At 45.9% G+C, this 20,030-nt stretch overlaps 1 protein-coding gene across 5 annotated transcripts in view; it reads right to left on the bottom strand.

Moving 5' to 3' along the window:
* SORCS1 (sortilin related VPS10 domain containing receptor 1) overlaps nucleotides 1–20,030 on the bottom strand; it is a 501,652-nt gene that overhangs the window by 172,164 nt on the left and 309,458 nt on the right. For all 5 annotated transcript variants that reach the window (XM_083149856.1, XM_083149858.1, XM_083149860.1 and 2 more), the window contains exon 6: nucleotides 424–488. In XM_083149856.1, the coding sequence (XP_083005982.1) occupies nucleotides 424–488 (65 nt within the window). The remainder of the gene's footprint in view (nucleotides 1–423; nucleotides 489–20,030) is intronic.

The raw sequence follows: 20,030 nt of genomic DNA, 5'->3' as shown, positions 1-20,030 counted from the left end.
CTGGATAGGCTGCACTCTCAGTGATGTCACTGGCACCTAGTGACTGGATAGGCTGCACTCTCAGTGATGTCACTGACGCCTAATGACTGGATAAGCTGCAATCTCTGTTATGTCCCTGGCTCCTAATGACTGTATTGGCTGCACTCTCAGTGATGTCACTGGCACCTAGTGACTGGAAAGGCTGCATTCTCAGTGATGTCACTGGCTCCTAATGACTGGATAAGCTGCAATCTCTTTGATGTCGCTGGCTCCTAATGACTGTATTGGCTGCACTCTCAGTGATGTCACTGGCTCCTAGTGACTGCATTGGCTTGTATATAGTATATGAAAAGTTGCACTCTCACTGCATTATTAACTCTCAAGTCAAGATGTATATTAACATGAAGAAAACAGCCGTGAATGCAAATAAACGTATGTACTTACATCCCTCTGGGGTCTTGGTTTCTAGATGAACAAGGTCGGCATCTCTGTTAGACACCGTCACGGTCCTACAGGAAACAAGAAACACAGAAGTCAAGACGACGTGTCACAATCAGCCCCTCGTTTTCCAGCTAATACCGCTTCCATCACGTTTGCTTGTGTCAACCCTTTTCATGTGTCGTCCTATTGACAGTCAAGCTAATAATCCCCACCTAGGCATAGATATCAGAACACAGCCGACACGTGAGAGTGCTGCATACACACGGGTCTCAGAATGTGGCACAAACCATATTACAGGAGCACTGTTTTCCCTTGCATGGACTCATTAGTGTAGGCCAAGAGTTGTTCTAGGGACCTAATTCAGACCTGATTGCTAGGCTGCGTGTAACACCGCTTGGCTCTCGGCCGAACACCCGCCCCCGCCAAGTGAATCCCCTCGGAAGCATGCGAGGGGATGTGTACACAGACACACCCCCTCGCATGTTGCCGCACAGTCGCTCACCATCAAATGGTTCACTAATAAATGTCAGTGTAGACAGTTCAGCCGCATGACATCGCACATTAGCGCTATGGGAGCAATTCGCCATTCATGCTGCTTTTATATTTCTCTACCTCACTGAGACGCACCAATCAATATACAGTATATATATATATATATATATATATATATATATATATATATATATATATATATAGTAGTTCCGTGGACCGGCACTCCCTCTAATTTGACAGAATCAGCCCGGTGCCCTCACAGCGTTAGTTGGACGCAAATATACGTACCTTAGCAGAGGTGCGGCACTCAGATGAAGACAAATCTCTTACAGTATATATATATATATATATATATATATATATATATATATATTTGTAAACAAAATATGTACAGTACAGTATATAATTTATTTACAGTGTCTTATATAGCGCAGCAGATTCCGTTACAGTGTCTTATATAGCGCAGCAGATTCCGTTACAGCATCTTATATAGCGCAGCAGATTCCGTTACAGTGTCTTATATAGCGCAGCAGATTCCGTTACAGTGTCTTATATAGCAGCAGATTCCGTTACAGTGTCTTATATAGCGCAACAGATTCCGTTACAGTGTCTTATATAGTGCAGCAGATTCTGTTACAGTGTCTTATATAGCGCAGCAGATTCCGTTACAGTGTCTTATATAGCGCAGCAGATTCCGTTACAGTGTCTTATATAGCGCAGCAGATTCTGTTTCAGTTTCTTATATAGCGCAGCAGATTCTTATTGTGCGTGGAAGGACATTCCATAGGATGGGAGCAGTCCGATGAAAGTCCTGTAATAGTGAATGGGAGCTAATGATCCGTGCAGAAGAGAGACGCAGATCTTGTGCAGTGCGGAGTGGTCGATATGGGAGATATTTTGTGATAAGTGCAGAGATATATGCTGGTGCAGTGTGGTTAATACTGGTTAATATGCGAGTAGAAGTATTTTATATTGAATACAGTGAAACACAGGCAACCAATGGAGGGACCGACAGAGCGGATCAGCAGATGATGAGCATCTTGCAAGGAATATCAGCCTAGCAGCAGCATTTAGAATGGATGGCGAGAGTCTGTTCTTGGGATCCCGACAGTCATTTACCCGACGTCGGGATCCCGGCTGTTAAAACACTGACAGACGGGTTCCCGACGGCAACTGGCTATTCTCCCTCGTGGGGGTCCACGACCCCCATAGAGGGAGAATAGAATAGGTGGCAAGCACAGCGGGCCCGCAAGGGGCTTTGTTACGCTCGCCTTGCTGTCTGAGTCCGGCCAGTCGGGATCCCGATGTCAGGCTAATGACTGTCGGAACCCTATACCACACCCCTTGGGAAGACCAGTTAGGAGACTATTGCAGTAATCAATGCGGGATATAATGAGTGCATGGATAAGAGATTTAGCAGTGTCTTGTGTGAGATACGGTCGTATTTGTATATTGTATTATTGAGCTGGGCCGAATCCCTTACAGACTCAGGTCTAGTAGCCTTACATATATCTGAATTAAATCTTGCTACTTATATTCATTTTAATTTGTCCGCAGTACCAGTAGTTATATTAAGGTATAACTCACAGTTATTGCCTGATTGTATAATAAGCATCAATCTCTAAACCTCCGCAGCGCAGTTATCTCATTGCGCACACTCTCTCCTAAGTAAATCCTGAGTTTAGCAAAGAAATTACAACCCCCCATTTTATGCCCCAGTCTCCCGGAATAATAAGTTTTGCAGAGTCTGACCTCATTTCCCAGTCTGCCTACAGTACATCTGTAAGTGCTGGGTTACTGTTCTGCCTGAAGGAGCGCGTTCTCCTTTGTTCTCTTTCAGTCTTGGTCCCCAAAGGTTAGAGATACACAATAAATAATAAGCAAAAAGAAACTTGTCAGGCTCTCGTGCCCACTGTGGACCACAAAAACACAATATTGCAGTTGTGTCTCGGCATCGCAATAGAATTACTCCTCTTGGCAACAGGAAGATCCCAGGAGCCACCTACCAGCCAACTTTTTAATATGAGCAACGGAAACCGGTAGCATGGACTCTAAATCCGAGTATAAATCTATATCTAACATGTAGAACATCTCTGTTTTGTTATACAGTCCTAGCAGGGCAGCGCGCATTCAATTCCATAAACAGATTCATAGCCACACAACGAAAAAGCTCAAGTTATATATTGCCTGGTGGTCAGCACCTCCACTGGGAGCGGGGGGATCAACACAGCACTATCGAAATTAACTGGATTCCTACGGTCATATTTCATTAGAATGTTATTATTTATACATTTTCCGCAATGTCCTCCAGACTCTACATTCGTAACTATCTGTGACTATAGGTACTTACTGTACATGGGCCTCTGAGTCCCAGGGGGGCCCACAACTTGCACTATGCACCCATTTTTCCAATACTTATCCTCGGGAGTCCAGGAGCACTGCCCAGATCCTGGAAAAACAGGATGGTGGCCATTTGATCTTATCTGTGCATGCGCAAGAGAGTCTGAGCGCGCTAGTGCTCAGACTCCAATAGCGCCTCCACACTAGAGCACTCAGACCGTACTGCTCCAGGCAGAGAGGAAGGGGCCTGGTTGGAGGAGGCTGCACACAGGTGTCCTCTCTTAAGGCACCCCTGGTTAGACTGCAGGAGGGGAGTATAAGGCTGCAGAAGGGGGGTGGGGGGGTTAGGCACTATGGTTAGGGTTAGGCTATGGTTATTCTGTGTGGAGTTTGTAGGGTTTCCTCCAGGTACTCCAGTTTCCTCCCACAATCCAAAAATATATCTGATTGTCTCCCAACAAAAATTAACCCTAGTGTGCACGTGTGTGCGTGGTGCAGACTAATTGGGTTAAATTGACTTCTCAAATTCTATGATTCTATGTAATTTGCATTCAAAGAGCCACTGACCCTGCTCCAAGACTCCACTGGGCTTGTTAATAATAAAGGCCGGAGACTTGGCAGATGCGAGACTTGGCAGTGCCAACCGCAGAGCAAACACAACTAGCACACAACCTGTGACTCACGGCAGACAAAGGAATCATTATCTTGTCTTTCTTCTTACACGGATGTTATTGGCTGACAGAGAAAATGAACGTGAGGTGGGACCCCGGAGGGGACACCAGCGCATTCTCCTACAGTGGGCAATACAGAGAAATCTGACCTGCAAACCTGCGTGCACCTGGGTCGGTACAGCGGGGTTGTTCCAGGAATTAGGGAACTCCCCCACTTCTCATAGCATGGGGAGTACGAGTATATATATATAATCAATAACAGGGTGTACATTAGGGCGGAGTGAAAAAACTGAAATTGAGAAATTCAAAATCGGCTAGTGTGGAAAAGTTGTGACTTGACCTGAATAAGAAACGTGCAAAAGCATTTTGATCTGAGTCAACATCTTCTGTTCTGGCAAGAGGCCTGAAGTTTCACTTTTTTGGTGAAAATTACGAAAACTATGAAGATGCTCCGATCTAGTTAAAATTATGTCAGGATGTCTTAGAGTGGTTCATTAATATACTTTAGCATAGTAAAAGAGAGTACGAGCTTGTCTTAGTGCAAAGTGACTGACTTTGGTGGGAGAAAAAATCCCTAATAATTGACCCATTTTCATGGTCACAATTGTGAATATTGTGTGTTTTCTCCTGAACGTGTTTATAATAGAAGCACAAATACTCTAAATGGAATTTCGGTGACACTGTGTGAAATATAACACTGCATAATAGCCCTTAATCAGAGCTGATCCCAGTACAAATTTGTTCTCAAAATGGGCAAAACAAATGCTGCATTGCAGGTGGGGCAGATGTAACGTGCTGAGAGAGTTAAATTTGGGTGGGGTGTGTTGAAACTGAAATCTAAATTACAGTGTAAAAATAATGCAGCAGGTATTTACCTTGCACAGAAACAAAATAACTCACACAAATCTAAAGGTCGATTGTCAGATTGGGCCGGTTGGAACAAACAGCTGGTAATATCTGAATGACAGTTTTTCAGCATTTCAAAGCAAATGGTCAACTGTCATTTGCTCTCATCTTTTACCAGGATTTTGTTCCAACCAGACAGATCGGACAATAAATCTGTAGATGTATGGCCACCTTAAATCTCTCTGCACATGTTACATCTGCCCCACCTGCAGTCCAGCATTTTTTTGCCCATTTTGAGAACAAATTTGTACTGCGATCAGGTCTGATTAAGGGTCATTATGCAGTGTTATATTTGACACAGTGTCACTGAAATACATGAAATTGGATTTATGCTGCTCTCTTTGCAGTGCATATACAAAGATAGACAATCCTGTGTATATAAATAAGAAATAACTGTTGCAGTCTGTTATTGAAAAACAGTAACTGTTACAATAAGTATTACAAGTAACAGTGTAAACTGTCTAATGTATCATTTTACATATCACTTCTGTTTATTGACAGAAAAACAGTGTTGCATCCCCTATACTGGGAACATGATTGGGCTGCATTACAGCATATAATTATGCCAAAGATAAGCCAATATACAGTATTAACTGTTAAATATGTTGAAGTGTATTATGATGTAATAAATTGTAAGCTTGCAGCAGGGCCCTCTAACCCCCAAGTCTGTCTGTCATTACCCTGTTTGTTTTATCACTGTCTACTATTGTAAAGCACAACGGAATCTGCTGAGCTATATAAGAAACTGTAAATAAATAAATAAACAAATACATCTAATGTTTAGGGAAAAAAAAAAAAACAAGAACATTGATTCAAAAATTAACAGGTTAATCATTCTATGAGTGGTGTCCAGCAGTACATATATGCCAATCACTGTGTTCATTTCTAGGCAGCAGGGCCATCTTAACAGCAGTGTGGGCAACTGGGCAAAGCAATGCACTGGGGCCCTTACCCATTCTCCCCTCCTAGGGGTGGGGGGTGGTATCAGCAGCAGCTTTGATGTCCCACGGGTGGCAGGGGGTGCTCTATCTTCCATTCAACATGTAGGACCTGGAGCAGTAACTTCTGCTAATTACTCCTTTACTGCACAGGTGGTGGGAGGGAGAACACTAACGTGTGGAAGGGGGCACTGAGCTGTATGAAGGGTCCCTTGTAAATGACTTCCAGGGAGGTAGGGGGTGTTTTATACGCAGGGGAGGGTTGGATAATGATGTGGGCTTAATATTCGTCATTTTCGGGTGGAAGGGCAGCTTGTTTGACTGCAGATATCGCCATTATCTGGAAATAGATTTCTTAGCCTAGTATAAAAACCTAGAGTCCCAACTTTCAGGAGGTGCTGGGAACTTGGGTATCAGAGATCAGGAGCCAGAGCAATCCATTGACAAAAATATAAAACTGTACACCAGATGTTTGGAACTGGAGCAGGGACCGGCTGCTTGAAGGCTGATATCTCTGGTTCTGGGCATGATAGAGACAAGCCGCTAGTGTCAGAGAGAACCTGAGAAATATGACTGGAAATTGTAATTAACAGGTCGGATGTGGACTGCTGCTTTGAAGTTGGATATCTGCAGTTCCCCAGGGCCGATTTTCAAAATTCTGGTATCCCTGGAAAAAGGGGATCCTCAGCTATCAACATAGAGCCGTTATACGCCTAGGGCCCCTGGGCAAGTGCCCATTAAGCCCATACAAACAGACGGCCCTGCTAGGCAGGATTGATCAGCAATACTTATTATAGCATAATGCACTTTAATGTATTTAACTGTTAATATATTGGCTTATCTTTGGCATAATTATATGCTGTAATGCAGCTGCAGGTGGGGCAGATGTAACATGTGCAGAGGGAGTTAATGTGGCCATACATCTACAGATTTATTGTCCGATCTGTCTGTTTGGAACAAAATACTGGTAATGGATGAGAGCACTTTGCTTTGAAATGCTGGAAAACTGCCAAAAACTGTCATTCAGATATTACCAGGTATTTGTTCCAACCAGCCAGATCTGACAATCGATCTGTAGATGTATGGCCACCTTTAGATTTGTGTTGAGTTATTTTGTTTCTGTGCAGGGTAAATACCTGCTGCATTATTTTTACACTGCAATTTAGATTTCAGTTCCAACACACCCCACCCAAATTTAACTCTCTCAGCACGTTACATCTGCCCCACCTGCAATGCAGCATTTGTTTTGCCCATTTTGAGAACAAATTTGTATATTTCACACAGTGTCACCGAAATTCCATTTAGAGTATTTGTGCTTCTTCTATTATAAACACGTTCAGGAGAAAACACACAATATGCACAATTGTGACCATGAAAATGGGTCAATTATTAGGGATTTTTTTCTCCCGCCAGTCAGTCACTTTGCACTAGGACAAGCTAGTACTCTCTTTTACTATGCTAAAGTATATTAATGAACCACTCTAAGACATCCTGACATAATTTTAACTAGATCGGAGCATCTTCATAGTTTTCGTCATTTTCACCTAAAAAGTGAAACTTTAGGCCTCTTGCCAGAACAGAAGATGTTGACTCAGATCAAAAAGCTTTTGCACGTTTCTTATTCAAGTCAAGTCACAACTTTCCCACACTAGCCGATTTTGAATTTCTCAATTTCAGTTTTTTCACTCCGCCCTAGTGTACATGGATATAGAAGTAAATTGGACGGAATGATTAAACCAGTCTACAATAACAATCTATAATTTAATATAACCAATTAAAATGCTATAATGATACAAGTCATAAAATAACAGTCATAAAGTTCATATCCTGAAATATATTAAATCTATAATACAGACGATCTGCGTTTCGCTCTGGGTCACTCACAGATTTTCCAGCTCTGTAGACAGTATTATAACAGTCAGACTGGGGCACGTATTATGTAAAACCAGTGGGGCTGATTCAGCTCCTTGTCCGATGGTGGGGGGATTGCTTCAACTCCAGAGGGGACGGGGTGGGGGCGGGCAGGGGGCTGGAGCTGGGTAACGCCAGCGTTTTATGGGCATAACCCCATACACACCTACTGATAAACCCACCGATCACATTACTGGCGGCTGATATTGAACACGAAAGGTGCCCATACACGTACCAATTACCCGGTACTTTTTGTGCTAAAATAGCATCGTTGTGCATATGTTGTGCATGGGATGCGATGCTATTTTAACACAAAAAGTACCGGGTAATTGGTACATGTATGGGCACCTTTAGATCTATCATTCATTTTGGGGAACACTGGGCAGAATGTGATTATAACACAGTCCATGCAGGTAACGATTGCCAGGGAGGGTTCTGGTGGAGTCTGATGGAGTCCCTCCCCGCCAACGCTCGCCAGCGGTGATGTTCTGGCAAGCACTGCAAAGCAAAGAGAGGGGCTCCATCTGTAACAGCGCTAGCGCTCCTCTGCTGCTCACTCATATAACAGCGCTAACGCTCCTCCGCTGCTCACTAATATAACAGCGCTAACGCTCCTCCGCTGCTCACTCATATAACAGCACTAACACTCCTCCGCTGCTCACTCATAACAGCGCTAACGCTCCTCCGCTGCTCACTCATATTACAGCGCTAATGCTACTCCGCTACTCACTCATATAACAGCGCTAACACTCCTCCGCTGCTCACTCATATTACAGCGCTAATGCTACTCCGCTGCTCACTCATATAACAGCGCTAACACTCCTCTGCTGCTCACTCATATAACAGCACTAACACTCCTCCGCTGCTCACTCATATAACAGCGCTAACACTCCTCCGCTGCTCACTCATATAACAGCGCTAACACTCCTCCGCTGCTCACTCATATAACAGCGCTAACACTCCTCTGCTGCTCACTCATATAACAGCGCTAACACTCCTCCGCTGCTCACTCATATAACAGCACTAACACTCCTCCGCTGCTCACTCATATAACAGCGCTAACACTCCTCTGCTGCTCACTCATATAACAGCACTAACACTCCTCTGCTGCTCACTCATATAACAGCACTAACACTCCTCTGCTGCTCACTCATATAACAGCACTAACACTCCTCCGCTGCTCACTCATATAACAGCGCTAACACTCCTCTGCTGCTCACTCATATAACAGCACTAACACTCCTCTGCTGCTCACTCATATAACAGCACTAACACTCCTCTGCTGCTCACTCATATAACAGCACTAACACTCCTCCGCTGCTCACTCATATAACAGCGCTAACGCTCCTCCGCTGCTCACTCATATAACAGCTCTAACACTACTCCGCTGCTTACTCATATAACAGCGCTAGCACTCCTCCTCTGCTCACTCATATAACAGCGCTAACGCTCCTCCGCTGCTCACTCATATAACAGCGCTAACGCTCCTCCGCTGCTCACTCATATAACAGCGCTAACGCTCCTCCGCTGCTCACTCATATAACAGCGCTAACGCTCCTCCGCTGCTCACTCATATAACAGCGCTAACGCTCCTCCGCTGCTCACTCATATAACAGCGCTAACGCTCCTCCGCTGCTCAGTCATATAACAGCGCTAACGCTCCTCCGCTACTCACTCATATAACAGCGCTAACACTCCTCTGCTGCTCAGTCATATAACAGCGCTAACGCTCCTCTGCTGCTCACTCATATAACAGCGCTAACACTCCTACGCTGCTCACTCATATAACAGCGCTAACACTCCTCCGCTACTCACACATATAACAGCGCTAACACTCCTCCGCTGCTCACTCATATAAAAGCGCTAACACTCCTCCGCTGCTCACTCATATAACAGCGCTAACACTCCTCCTCTGCTCACTCATATAACAGCGCTAACGCTCCTCTGCTGCTCACTCATATAACAGCGCTAACACTCCTACGCTGCTCACTCATATAACAGCGCTAACACTCCTCCGCTGCTCACTCATATAACAGCGCTAACACTCCTCTGCTACTCACACATATAACAGCGCTAACGCTCCTACGCTGCTCACTCATATAACAGCGCTAACACTCCTCCGCTGCTCACTCATATAACAGCGCTAACACTCCTCTGCTACTCACACATATAACAGCGCTAACACTCCTCCGCTGCTCACTCATATAACAGCGCTAACACTCCTCTGCTACTCACACATATAACAGCGCTAACGCTCCTACGCTGCTCACTCATATAACAGCGCTAACACTCCTCCGCTGCTCACTCATATAACAGCGCTAACACTCCTCTGCTACTCACACATATAACAGCGCTAACGCTCCTACGCTGCTCACTCATATAACAGCACTAACACTCCTCTGCTGCTCACTCATATAACAGCGCTAACACTCCTCCGCTGCTCACTCATATAACAGCGCTAACGCTCCTCCGCTGCTCACTCATATAACAGCGCTAACACTCCTCCGCTGCTCACTCATATAACAGCGCTAACGCTCCTCCGCTGCTCACTCATATAACAGCGCTAACACTCCTCCGCTGCTCACTCATATAACAGCGCTAACGCTCCTCCGCTGCTCACTCATATAACAGCGCTAACACTCCTCCGCCGCTCACTCATATAACAGCGCTAACACTCCTCTGCTGCTCACTCATATAACAGCGCTAACGCTCCTCCGCTGCTCACTCATATAACAGCGCTAACACTCCTACGCTGCTCACTCATATAACAGCTCTAACACTACTCCGCTGCTTACTCATATAACAGCGCTAGCACTCCTCCTCTGCTCACTCATATAACAGCGCTAACGCTCCTCCGCTGCTCACTCATATAACAGCGCTAACGCTCCTCCGCTGCTCACTCATATAACAGCGCTAACGCTCCTCCGCTGCTCACTCATATAACAGCGCTAACGCTCCTCTGCTGCTCAGTCATATAACAGCGCTAACGCTCCTCCGCTACTCACTCATATAACAGCGCTAACACTCCTCTGCTGCTCAGTCATATAACAGCGCTAACGCTCCTCTGCTGCTCACTCATATAACAGCGCTAACACTCCTACGCTGCTCACTCATATAACAGCGCTAACACTCCTCTGCTACTCACACATATAACAGCGCTAACACTCCTCCGCTGCTCACTCATATAAAAGCGCTAACACTCCTCCGCTGCTCACTCATATAACAGCGCTAACACTCCTCCTCTGCTCACTCATATAACAGCGCTAACGCTCCTCTGCTGCTCACTCATATAACAGCGCTAACACTCCTACGCTGCTCACTCATATAACAGCGCTAACACTCCTCCTCTGCTCACTCATATAAAAGCGCTAACACTCCTCTGCTACTCACACATATAACAGCGCTAACACTCCTCCGCTGCTCACTCATATAACAGCGCTAACACTCCTCTGCTACTCACACATATAACAGCGCTAACGCTCCTACGCTGCTCACTCATATAACAGCGCTAACACTCCTCCGCTGCTCACTCATATAACAGCGCTAACACTCCTCTGCTACTCACACATATAACAGCGCTAACGCTCCTACGCTGCTCACTCATATAACAGCGCTAACACTCCTCTGCTGCTCACTCATATAACAGCGCTAACGCTCCTCTGCTGCTCACTCATATAACAGCGCTAACACTCCTCTGCTGCTCACTCATATAACAGCGCTAACACTCCTCCGCTGCTCACTCATATAACAGCGCTAACGCTCCTCCGCTGCTCACTCATATAACAGCGCTAACGCTCCTCCGCTGCTCACTCATATAACAGCGCTAACACTCCTCCGCTGCTCACTCATATAACAGTGCTAACACTGCTCTGCTGCACACTCATATAACAGCGCTAACGCTCCTCTGCTTCTCACTCATATATCAGCGCTAACGCTCCTCTGCTACTCACTCATATATCAGCGCTAACGCTCCTCTGCTACTCACTCATATATCAGCGCTAACACTCCTCCGCTGCTCTCTCATATAACAGCACTAATGCTCCCCCGCTACTCACTCATATAACAGCACTAACGCTCCCCCGCTGCTCACTCATATAACAGCACTAACACTCCTCCGCTGCTCACTCATATAACAGCGCTAACGCTCCTCCGCTGCTCACTCATATAACAGCGCTAACGCTCCTCCGCTGCTCACTCATATAACAGCGCTAACACTCCTCCGCTGCTCACTAATATAACAGCGCTAACACTACTCCGCTGCTCACTCATATAACAGCGCTAACACTCCTCCGCTGCTCACTCATATAATAGCTCTAACACTACTCCGCTGCTCACTCATATAACAGCGCTAGCACTCCTCCTCTGCTCACTCATATAACAGCGCTAACGCTCCTCCGCTGCTCACTCATATAACAGCGCTAACGCTCCTCCGCTGCTCACTCATATAACAGCGCTAACGCTCCTCCGCTGCTCAGTCATATAACAGCGCTAACGCTCCTCCGCTACTCACTCATATAACAGCGCTAACACTCCTCTGCTGCTCAGTCATATAACAGCGCTAACGCTCCTCTGCTGCTCACTCCTATAACAGCGCTAACACTCCTCTGCTGCTCACTCATATAACAGCGCTAACACTATTCCGCTGCTCACTCATATAACAGCGCTAACACTCCTCTGCTGCTCACTCATATAACAGAGCTAACACTATTCCGCTGCTCACTCATATAACAGCGTTAACACTCCTCCGCTACTCACTCATATAACAGCGCTAACGCTCCTCCGCTGCTCACTCATATAACAGCGCTAACGCTCCTCCGCTGCTCACTCATATAACAGCTCTAACACTACTCCGCTGCTTACTCATATAACAGCGCTAGCACTCCTCCTCTGCTCACTCATATAACAGCGCTAACGCTCCTCCGCTGCTCACTCATATAACAGCGCTAACGCTCCTCCGCTGCTCACTCATATAACAGCGCTAACGCTCCTCCGCTGCTCACTCATATAACAGCGCTAACGCTCCTCCGCTGCTCACTCATATAACAGCGCTAACGCTCCTCCGCTGCTCACTCATATAACAGCGCTAACGCTCCTCCGCTGCTCAGTCATATAACAGCGCTAACGCTCCTCCGCTACTCACTCATATAACAGCGCTAACGCTCCTCTGCTGCTCACTTATATAACAGCGCTAACGCTCCTCTGCTGCTCACTCATATGACAGCGCTAACGCTCCTCTGCTGCTCACTCATATAACAGCGCTAACGCTCCTCCGCTACTCACTCATATAACAGCGCTAACACTCCTCCGCTGCTCATTCAGATAACAGCGCTAACACTCCTCTGCTGCTCAGTCATATAACAGCGCTAACACTCCTCTGCTGCTTACTCATATAACAGCGCTAACACTCCTCCGCTGCTCACTCATATAACAGCACTAACGCTCCTCTGTTACTCACTTCTATAACATCGCTAACATGCCTCTGCTGCTCACTCATATAACAGCACTCACACATATAACAGCACTATAGCTATTCCACTACTCACTCATATAACAGCACTAACACTCCTCTGCTGCTCACTCATATAACAGCGCTAACGCTCCTCTGCTGCTCACACATATAACAGCACTAATGCTCCTCTGCTGCTCACTTATATAACAGCGCTAACACTCCTCCGCTACTCACTCATATAACAGGCGCTAACACTTCTCCGCTGCCCACTTATATAACAGCGCTAATGCTCCTCCATTATTTATTCATATAACAGCGCTAACGCTCCTCCGCTACTCACTCATATAACAGCGCTAACGCTCCTCCGCTACTCACTCATATAACAGCGCTAACGCTCCTCCATTACTCACTCATATAACAGCGCTAATGCTACGCCACTGCTCACTCATCTAACAGCGCTAACACTTCTTTTGCTACTCACTCATATAACAGCGCTAACGCTCCTCTGCTACTCACTCATATAACAGCACTAACTCTCCTCCGTTACTCATATAACAGTGCTAACGCTTCTACTCTACTCACTCATATAACAGCACTAACACTCCTCCGCTGCTCACTCATATAACAGCGCTAACACTCCTCTGCTGCTCAGTCATATAACAGCGCTAACACTCCTCTGCTGCTCACTCATATAACAGCGCTTACACTCCTCCGCTGCTCACTCATATAACAGCGCTAACGATCCTCTGCTACTCACTCCTATAACAGCGCTAACACGCCTCTGCTGCTCACTCATATAACAGCACTCACTCATATAACAGCACTATAGCTATTCCACTACTCACTCATATAACAGCACTAACACTCCTCTGCTGCTCACTCATAACAGCGCTAAAGCTCCTCTGCTGCTCACACATATAACAGCACTAATGCTCCTTTGCTGCTCACTCATATAACAGCGCTAACACTCCTCCGCTACTCACTCATATAACAGCGCTAACACTCCTTCGCTGCCCACTTATATAACAGCGCTAACGCTCCTCCATTACTCATTCATTTAACAGCGCTAATGCTCCTCCGCTACTCACTCATATAACAGTGCTGAGGCTACTCCGCTGCTCACTCATATAACAGCACTAACGCTGCTCTGCTACTCACTCATATATCAGCGCTAACGCTCCTCCGCTACTCACTCATATAACAGCGCTAACGCTCCTCCGCTACTCACTCATATAACAGCGCTAACGCTCCTCCATTACTCACTCTTATAACAGCGCTAATGCTACGCCACTGCTCACTCATATAACAGCGCTAACACTTCTTTTGCTACTCACTCATATAACAGCGCTAACGCTCCTCTGCTACTCACTCATATAACAGCACTAACACTCCTCCGTTACTCATATAACAGTGCTAACGCTTCTACTCTACTCACTCATATAACAGCGCTAACACTCCTCCGCTGCTCACTCATATAACAGCGCTAACACTCCTCTGCTGCTCAGTCATATAACAGCGCTAACACTCCTCCGCTGCTCACTCATATAACAGCGCTTACACTCCTCCGCTGCTCAGTCATATAACAGCGCTAACGCTCCTCTGCTACTCACTCCTATAACAGCGCTAACACGCCTCTGCTGCTCACACATATAACAGCACTCACTCATATAACAGCACTATAGCTATTCCACTACTCACTCATATAACAGCACTAACACTCCTCTGCTGCTCACTCATATAACAGCGCTAACGCTCCTCTGCTGCTCACACATATAACAGCACTAATGCTCCTCTGCTGCTCACTCATATAACAGCGCTAACACTCCTCCGCTACTCACTCATATAACAGCGCTAACGCTCCTCCGCTGCCCACTTATATAACAGTGCTAATGCTCCTCCATTACTCATTCATATAACAGCGCTAATGCTCCTCCGCTACTCACTCATATAACAGTGCTGAGGCTACTCCGCTGCTCACTCATATAACAGCACTAACGCTCCTCTGCTACTCACTCATATATCAGCGCTAACGCTCCTCCGCTACTCACTCATATAACAGCGCTAACGCTCCTCCGCTACTCACTCATATAACAGCGCTAACGCTCCTCCATTACTCACTCATATAACAGCGCTAATGCTACGCCACTGCTCACTCATATAACAGCGCTAACGCTCCTCTGCTGCTCACTCATATAACAGCGCTAATGCTCCTCCGTTACTCACTCATATAATAGCGCTAACGCTCCTCTGCTGCTCACTTATATAACAGCGCTAATGCTCCTCCACTACTCACTCCTATAACAGCGCTAACGCTCCTCTGCTATTCACTAATATAACAGAGCTAACGCTCCTCCGCTACTCACTAATATAACAGCGCTAATGCTCCTCCTATACTCACTCCTATAGCAGCGCTAACACTCCACCACTACTCACTAATATAACAGCGCTAACGCTCCTCCGCTACTCACTAATATAACAGCGCTAACGCTCCAACTCTACTCACTAATATAACAGCGCTAACGCTCCCACACTACTCACCAATATAACAGCGCTAACGCTCCTCCGCTGCTCACACATATAACAGCGCTAATGCTCCTCCACTACTCACTCATATAACAGCGCTAATGCTCCCACACTACTCACTCATATAACAGCGCTAACACTCCTCCACTGCTCACTAATATAACAGCGCTAACGCTCCTCCACTACTCACTCATATAACAGCGCTAACGCTCCCACACTACTCACTCATATAACAGCGCTAAAGCTCCTCCACTACTCACTCATGTAACAGCGCTAATGCTCCTCCACTTCTCACTCATATAACAGCGCTAACGCTCCCACACTACTCACTCATATAACAGCGCTAATGCTCCTCCACTTCTCACTAATATAACAGCGCTAACGCTCCCACACTACTTACTCATATAACAGCGCTAACGCTCCTCCACTACTCACTCATATAACAGCGCTAACGCTCCTCCACTACTCACTAATATAACAGCGCTAACGCTCCCACACTACTCACTCATATAACAGCGCTAACGCTCCCACACTACTCACTCATATAACAACGCTAACGCTCCTCCCCTTCTCACTAATATAACAGCGCTAACGCTCCTCCACTACTCACTCATATAACAGCACTAACGCTCCCACACTACTCACTCTACTCAGTGAACGCTCCCACACTACTCACTCATATAACAGCGCTAAAGCTCCCCCGCTACTCACTGATATAACAGCGCTAACGCTCCCCCGCTACTCACTGATATAACAGCGCTAACGCTCCTCCACTACTCACTCATATAACAGCGCTAACTCTCCCACACTACTCACTCATATAACAGCGCTAACGCTCCCACACTACTCACTCCTATAACAGCTCTAACTCTCCCACACTACTCACTGATATAACAGCACTAACGCTCCCCCGCTACTCACTCATATAACAGCGCTAACGCTCCCCCGCTGCTCACTGATATAACCACGCTCAAGCTACTTAAATTATAGACAAAACCACCCAGTTAATTAGTGATAATAAAGTGGAAATGCTGAGGACGCAGCAGCTTCAGCAATAGCAGCGGAGTAAATTGTATTTTGTTCTGTACACGGTTATATCGGCACCATATAATTATGCGCTATATAATTCTTATTCCAGTTCTACAGCACGATTAAGTTTAAATGTTACAATTGTGAGGATAGTGCTCCCTTGGGAGGAAACAGTAGCAATGAATGGTACCAGCCAACAACCAGCGGCAGAACATTTCCCAATGTCTTCATTGTGATTCAGGTTGGTTTGCAAAGCACATTTGTGCCCCGATTCAGGTTGGCTCAGTAAGCTGCATACACCGATTCCCCTAGGTACCATGCGAGGGGATGTGTACAAAAAAAACATTCCCTTCCATGCTTCCGCTGCAGGCAAAATAATTTAATGTTCCTTCGCAAATAGAAGTCAGTGAAAACTGAATTTTATTTGCGAGGGCTATGGCAAAGACGGGGCGGGCAGGCAAACACAACGGCCCGTACCCATGGCAACGCCCACTGTTTTCATGGGGACACCAATAAAACGCTGGGCGTTCCCATGGCATGTTGAACTCGCTAAAGCTGTGAACAAAAGTGAACAAGAATCAGACCCTAAATGCAAACCAACCTGAATTAACCCCAAAATGGGCTTTGCAAACCAACCTGAATTACCCCCTTAGTCTATTTATGTGTGAGCACATCTGCCTGGAATACACAGCTACAAATCAGATTACAGTCTGATTAATGGAACATCCTGGAGGGTTTGTTGCCCAGTATCACAGCGATAGGAGAGATCCATGCTGGTACCTTCTGGAAGAAACACGTTCAGATCTGTAAGGAACAAACTCCGAACTGGAGGACGTGAGACGTGAGAAGTGTAAGCGCTTATTGCTGATATAACCACAGATGCCTCTATCTGCGCTACAAGCCTCCAGCTGGCTCGGCACATGCACAGCTGCCCACCGTGGACTCTTATCCCCAGGATATAGAACCTGGTGCTGATTCATCTGGATGCAGAAAGCTGTTCACTGTATCATTAAAGCGATGACGGGTCAGGCGGAAAATCACAGAAATTGGGATTCGTGCACTTTATGTTGTTATTTGTATTTTTGCCCTAAGAATAATGTTCGATGGGGGTGTGAGGGTCCTAGGAGTAAATCCTAAAGGGGCTGGGGTGACGGGATATGTAAATATGTTCCTTTATATACTACTAGGGGCTTATTCACAGTCACGGTACACGCAGTTATTAGCACTGTGCTACGGCTGAGCATGCGCAATCATGAGGGGATCCGGACGACAGGTCAACAATATCTACATCGACAGTCAATAGGTCAACATCAAATGTTGACATGCACATGACGAATGGGTGTCATGAGCAAATGGTCAACACGGCAATGTCGACACCTGCAAAGGTCATTAGTTTTTCATACATTGGGCCAGATTCTCTAAGCTTCAAAAGTGATAAAATGGAGAGTGATAAACAGCCAGCCAATCAGCTCCTACCTGCCATGTCACAGGCTGTGTTTGAAAAATGTCAGGCAGAAGATGATTGGCTGGTTGTTTATCACTCTCTATTTGATCACTTTTGAAGCTTAGAGAATCTGCCCCATTATCATCCACGTAGATTCCTGTTGGGAATGGTAAAGTGTGTTGAGCGCAGCAGCAGAGAGAGGAACGTGGCCCTCACATGGCGAGCAAAGCGGGATACACTTATCGGAGGTTCGTCTGCTCATGTTTTGACATTGACTGCTCCCTGTGGTCGCCTTCTATTCCCCAGTGTAACTCCAGTGACACCTAGTGGATAAAGGAGAAATAACTCATGTTGACATTACTTTTGTGTCGACATTTTATCAATATGGACCTTGTTCATGTCGACACCATCAACCCTTTAATCCATACTCAATTATGAGAAACTGAAGGGGACTTACAACCAACAGAATGCACCATAATGCAACCGGAGAGGAGGGGCAGAGGCTGGAGCGGGCAGAGGCTGGAGCGGGCAGAAGCGGGCAGAGGCTGGAGCGGGCACACATTTGCTCATTCATATAGAGAGTGGCACTTTCTGCTTTTCTCAATCTATACCTCATCTCTTGGCAAACTAACCAGCTCTTGGATTTTAGCATCCTCTGTATGCGGATGATACTCAGCTCTACCTATCCTCCCCGGACCTGTCTCTATCAGTATTGCTCCATGACTATGAATGCCTTTCTGCCGTCTCATGGATGAGATCAACGCTCTGCACATGTTACATCTGCCCCACCTGCAATGCAGCATGGTTCTGTCCACTAGAGAGAGAATTTGCTTTTGCCTCTTACATGGAAATGCAGCACAAACTACTGCACCGTGTAGGACACACCAAAAACGTAGGATGATAATGGGTACAGCCCCGGAGTCATGCTGTGTTACATGCAAAGCGCCTGATGCAGCTATATTATATTGTATGTGGAGTTGCCCGGAAGTTAAGGATTTTTGGCTGACAGTGTGTAATCACACTACGGCACCACATGGCATTATTTATGTACAGTGTCTTATATAGCGCAGCAGATTACGTTACAGTGTCTTATATAGCGCAGCAGATTACGTTACAGTGTCTTATATAGGGCAGCAGATTCCGTTACAGTGTCTTATATAGCGCAGCAGATTACGTTACAGTGTCTTATATAGCGCAGCAGATTACGTTACAGTGTCTTATATAGCGCAGCAGATTCCGTTACAGTGTCTTATATAGCGCAGCAGATTACGTTACAGTGTCTTATATAGCGCAGCAGATTACGTTACAGTGTCTTATATAGCGCAGCAGATTCCGTTACAGTGTCTTATATAGCGCAGCAGATTCCGTTACAGAGTCTTATATAGCGCAGCAGATTCCGTTACAGTGTCTTATATAGTGCAGCAGATTCCGTTACAGCGTCTTATATAGCGCAGCAGATTCCGTTAAAGCGTCTTATATAGCGCAGCAGATTCCGTTACAGTGTCTTATATAGCGCAGCAGATTCCATTACAGTGTCTTATATAGCGCAGCAGATTCCGTTACAGTGTCTTATATAGTGCAGCAGATTCAATTACAGTGTCTTATATAGCGCAGCAGATTCCGTTACAGTGTCTTATATAGCGCAGCAGATTCCATTACAGTGTCTTATATAGTGCAGCAGATTCCGTTACAGTGTCTTATATAGCGGAGCAGATTCCGTTACAGCGTATTATATAGCGCAGCAGATTCCGTTACAGCGTCTTATATAGCGCAGCAGATTCCGTTACAGTGTCTTATATAGCGCAGCAGATTCCGTTACAGTGTCTTATATAGCGCAGCAGATTCCTTTACAGTGTCTTATATAGCGCAGCAGATTCTGTTACAGTTTCTTATATAGCGCAGCAGAT

This window comes from Crinia signifera, chromosome 6 (assembly GCF_055691185.1).
Source record: "Crinia signifera chromosome 6, ASM5569118v1, whole genome shotgun sequence".
Lineage (NCBI taxonomy): Eukaryota > Metazoa > Chordata > Amphibia > Anura > Myobatrachidae > Crinia > Crinia signifera.
This window is presented reverse-complemented; position numbering and strand designations above follow the sequence as displayed.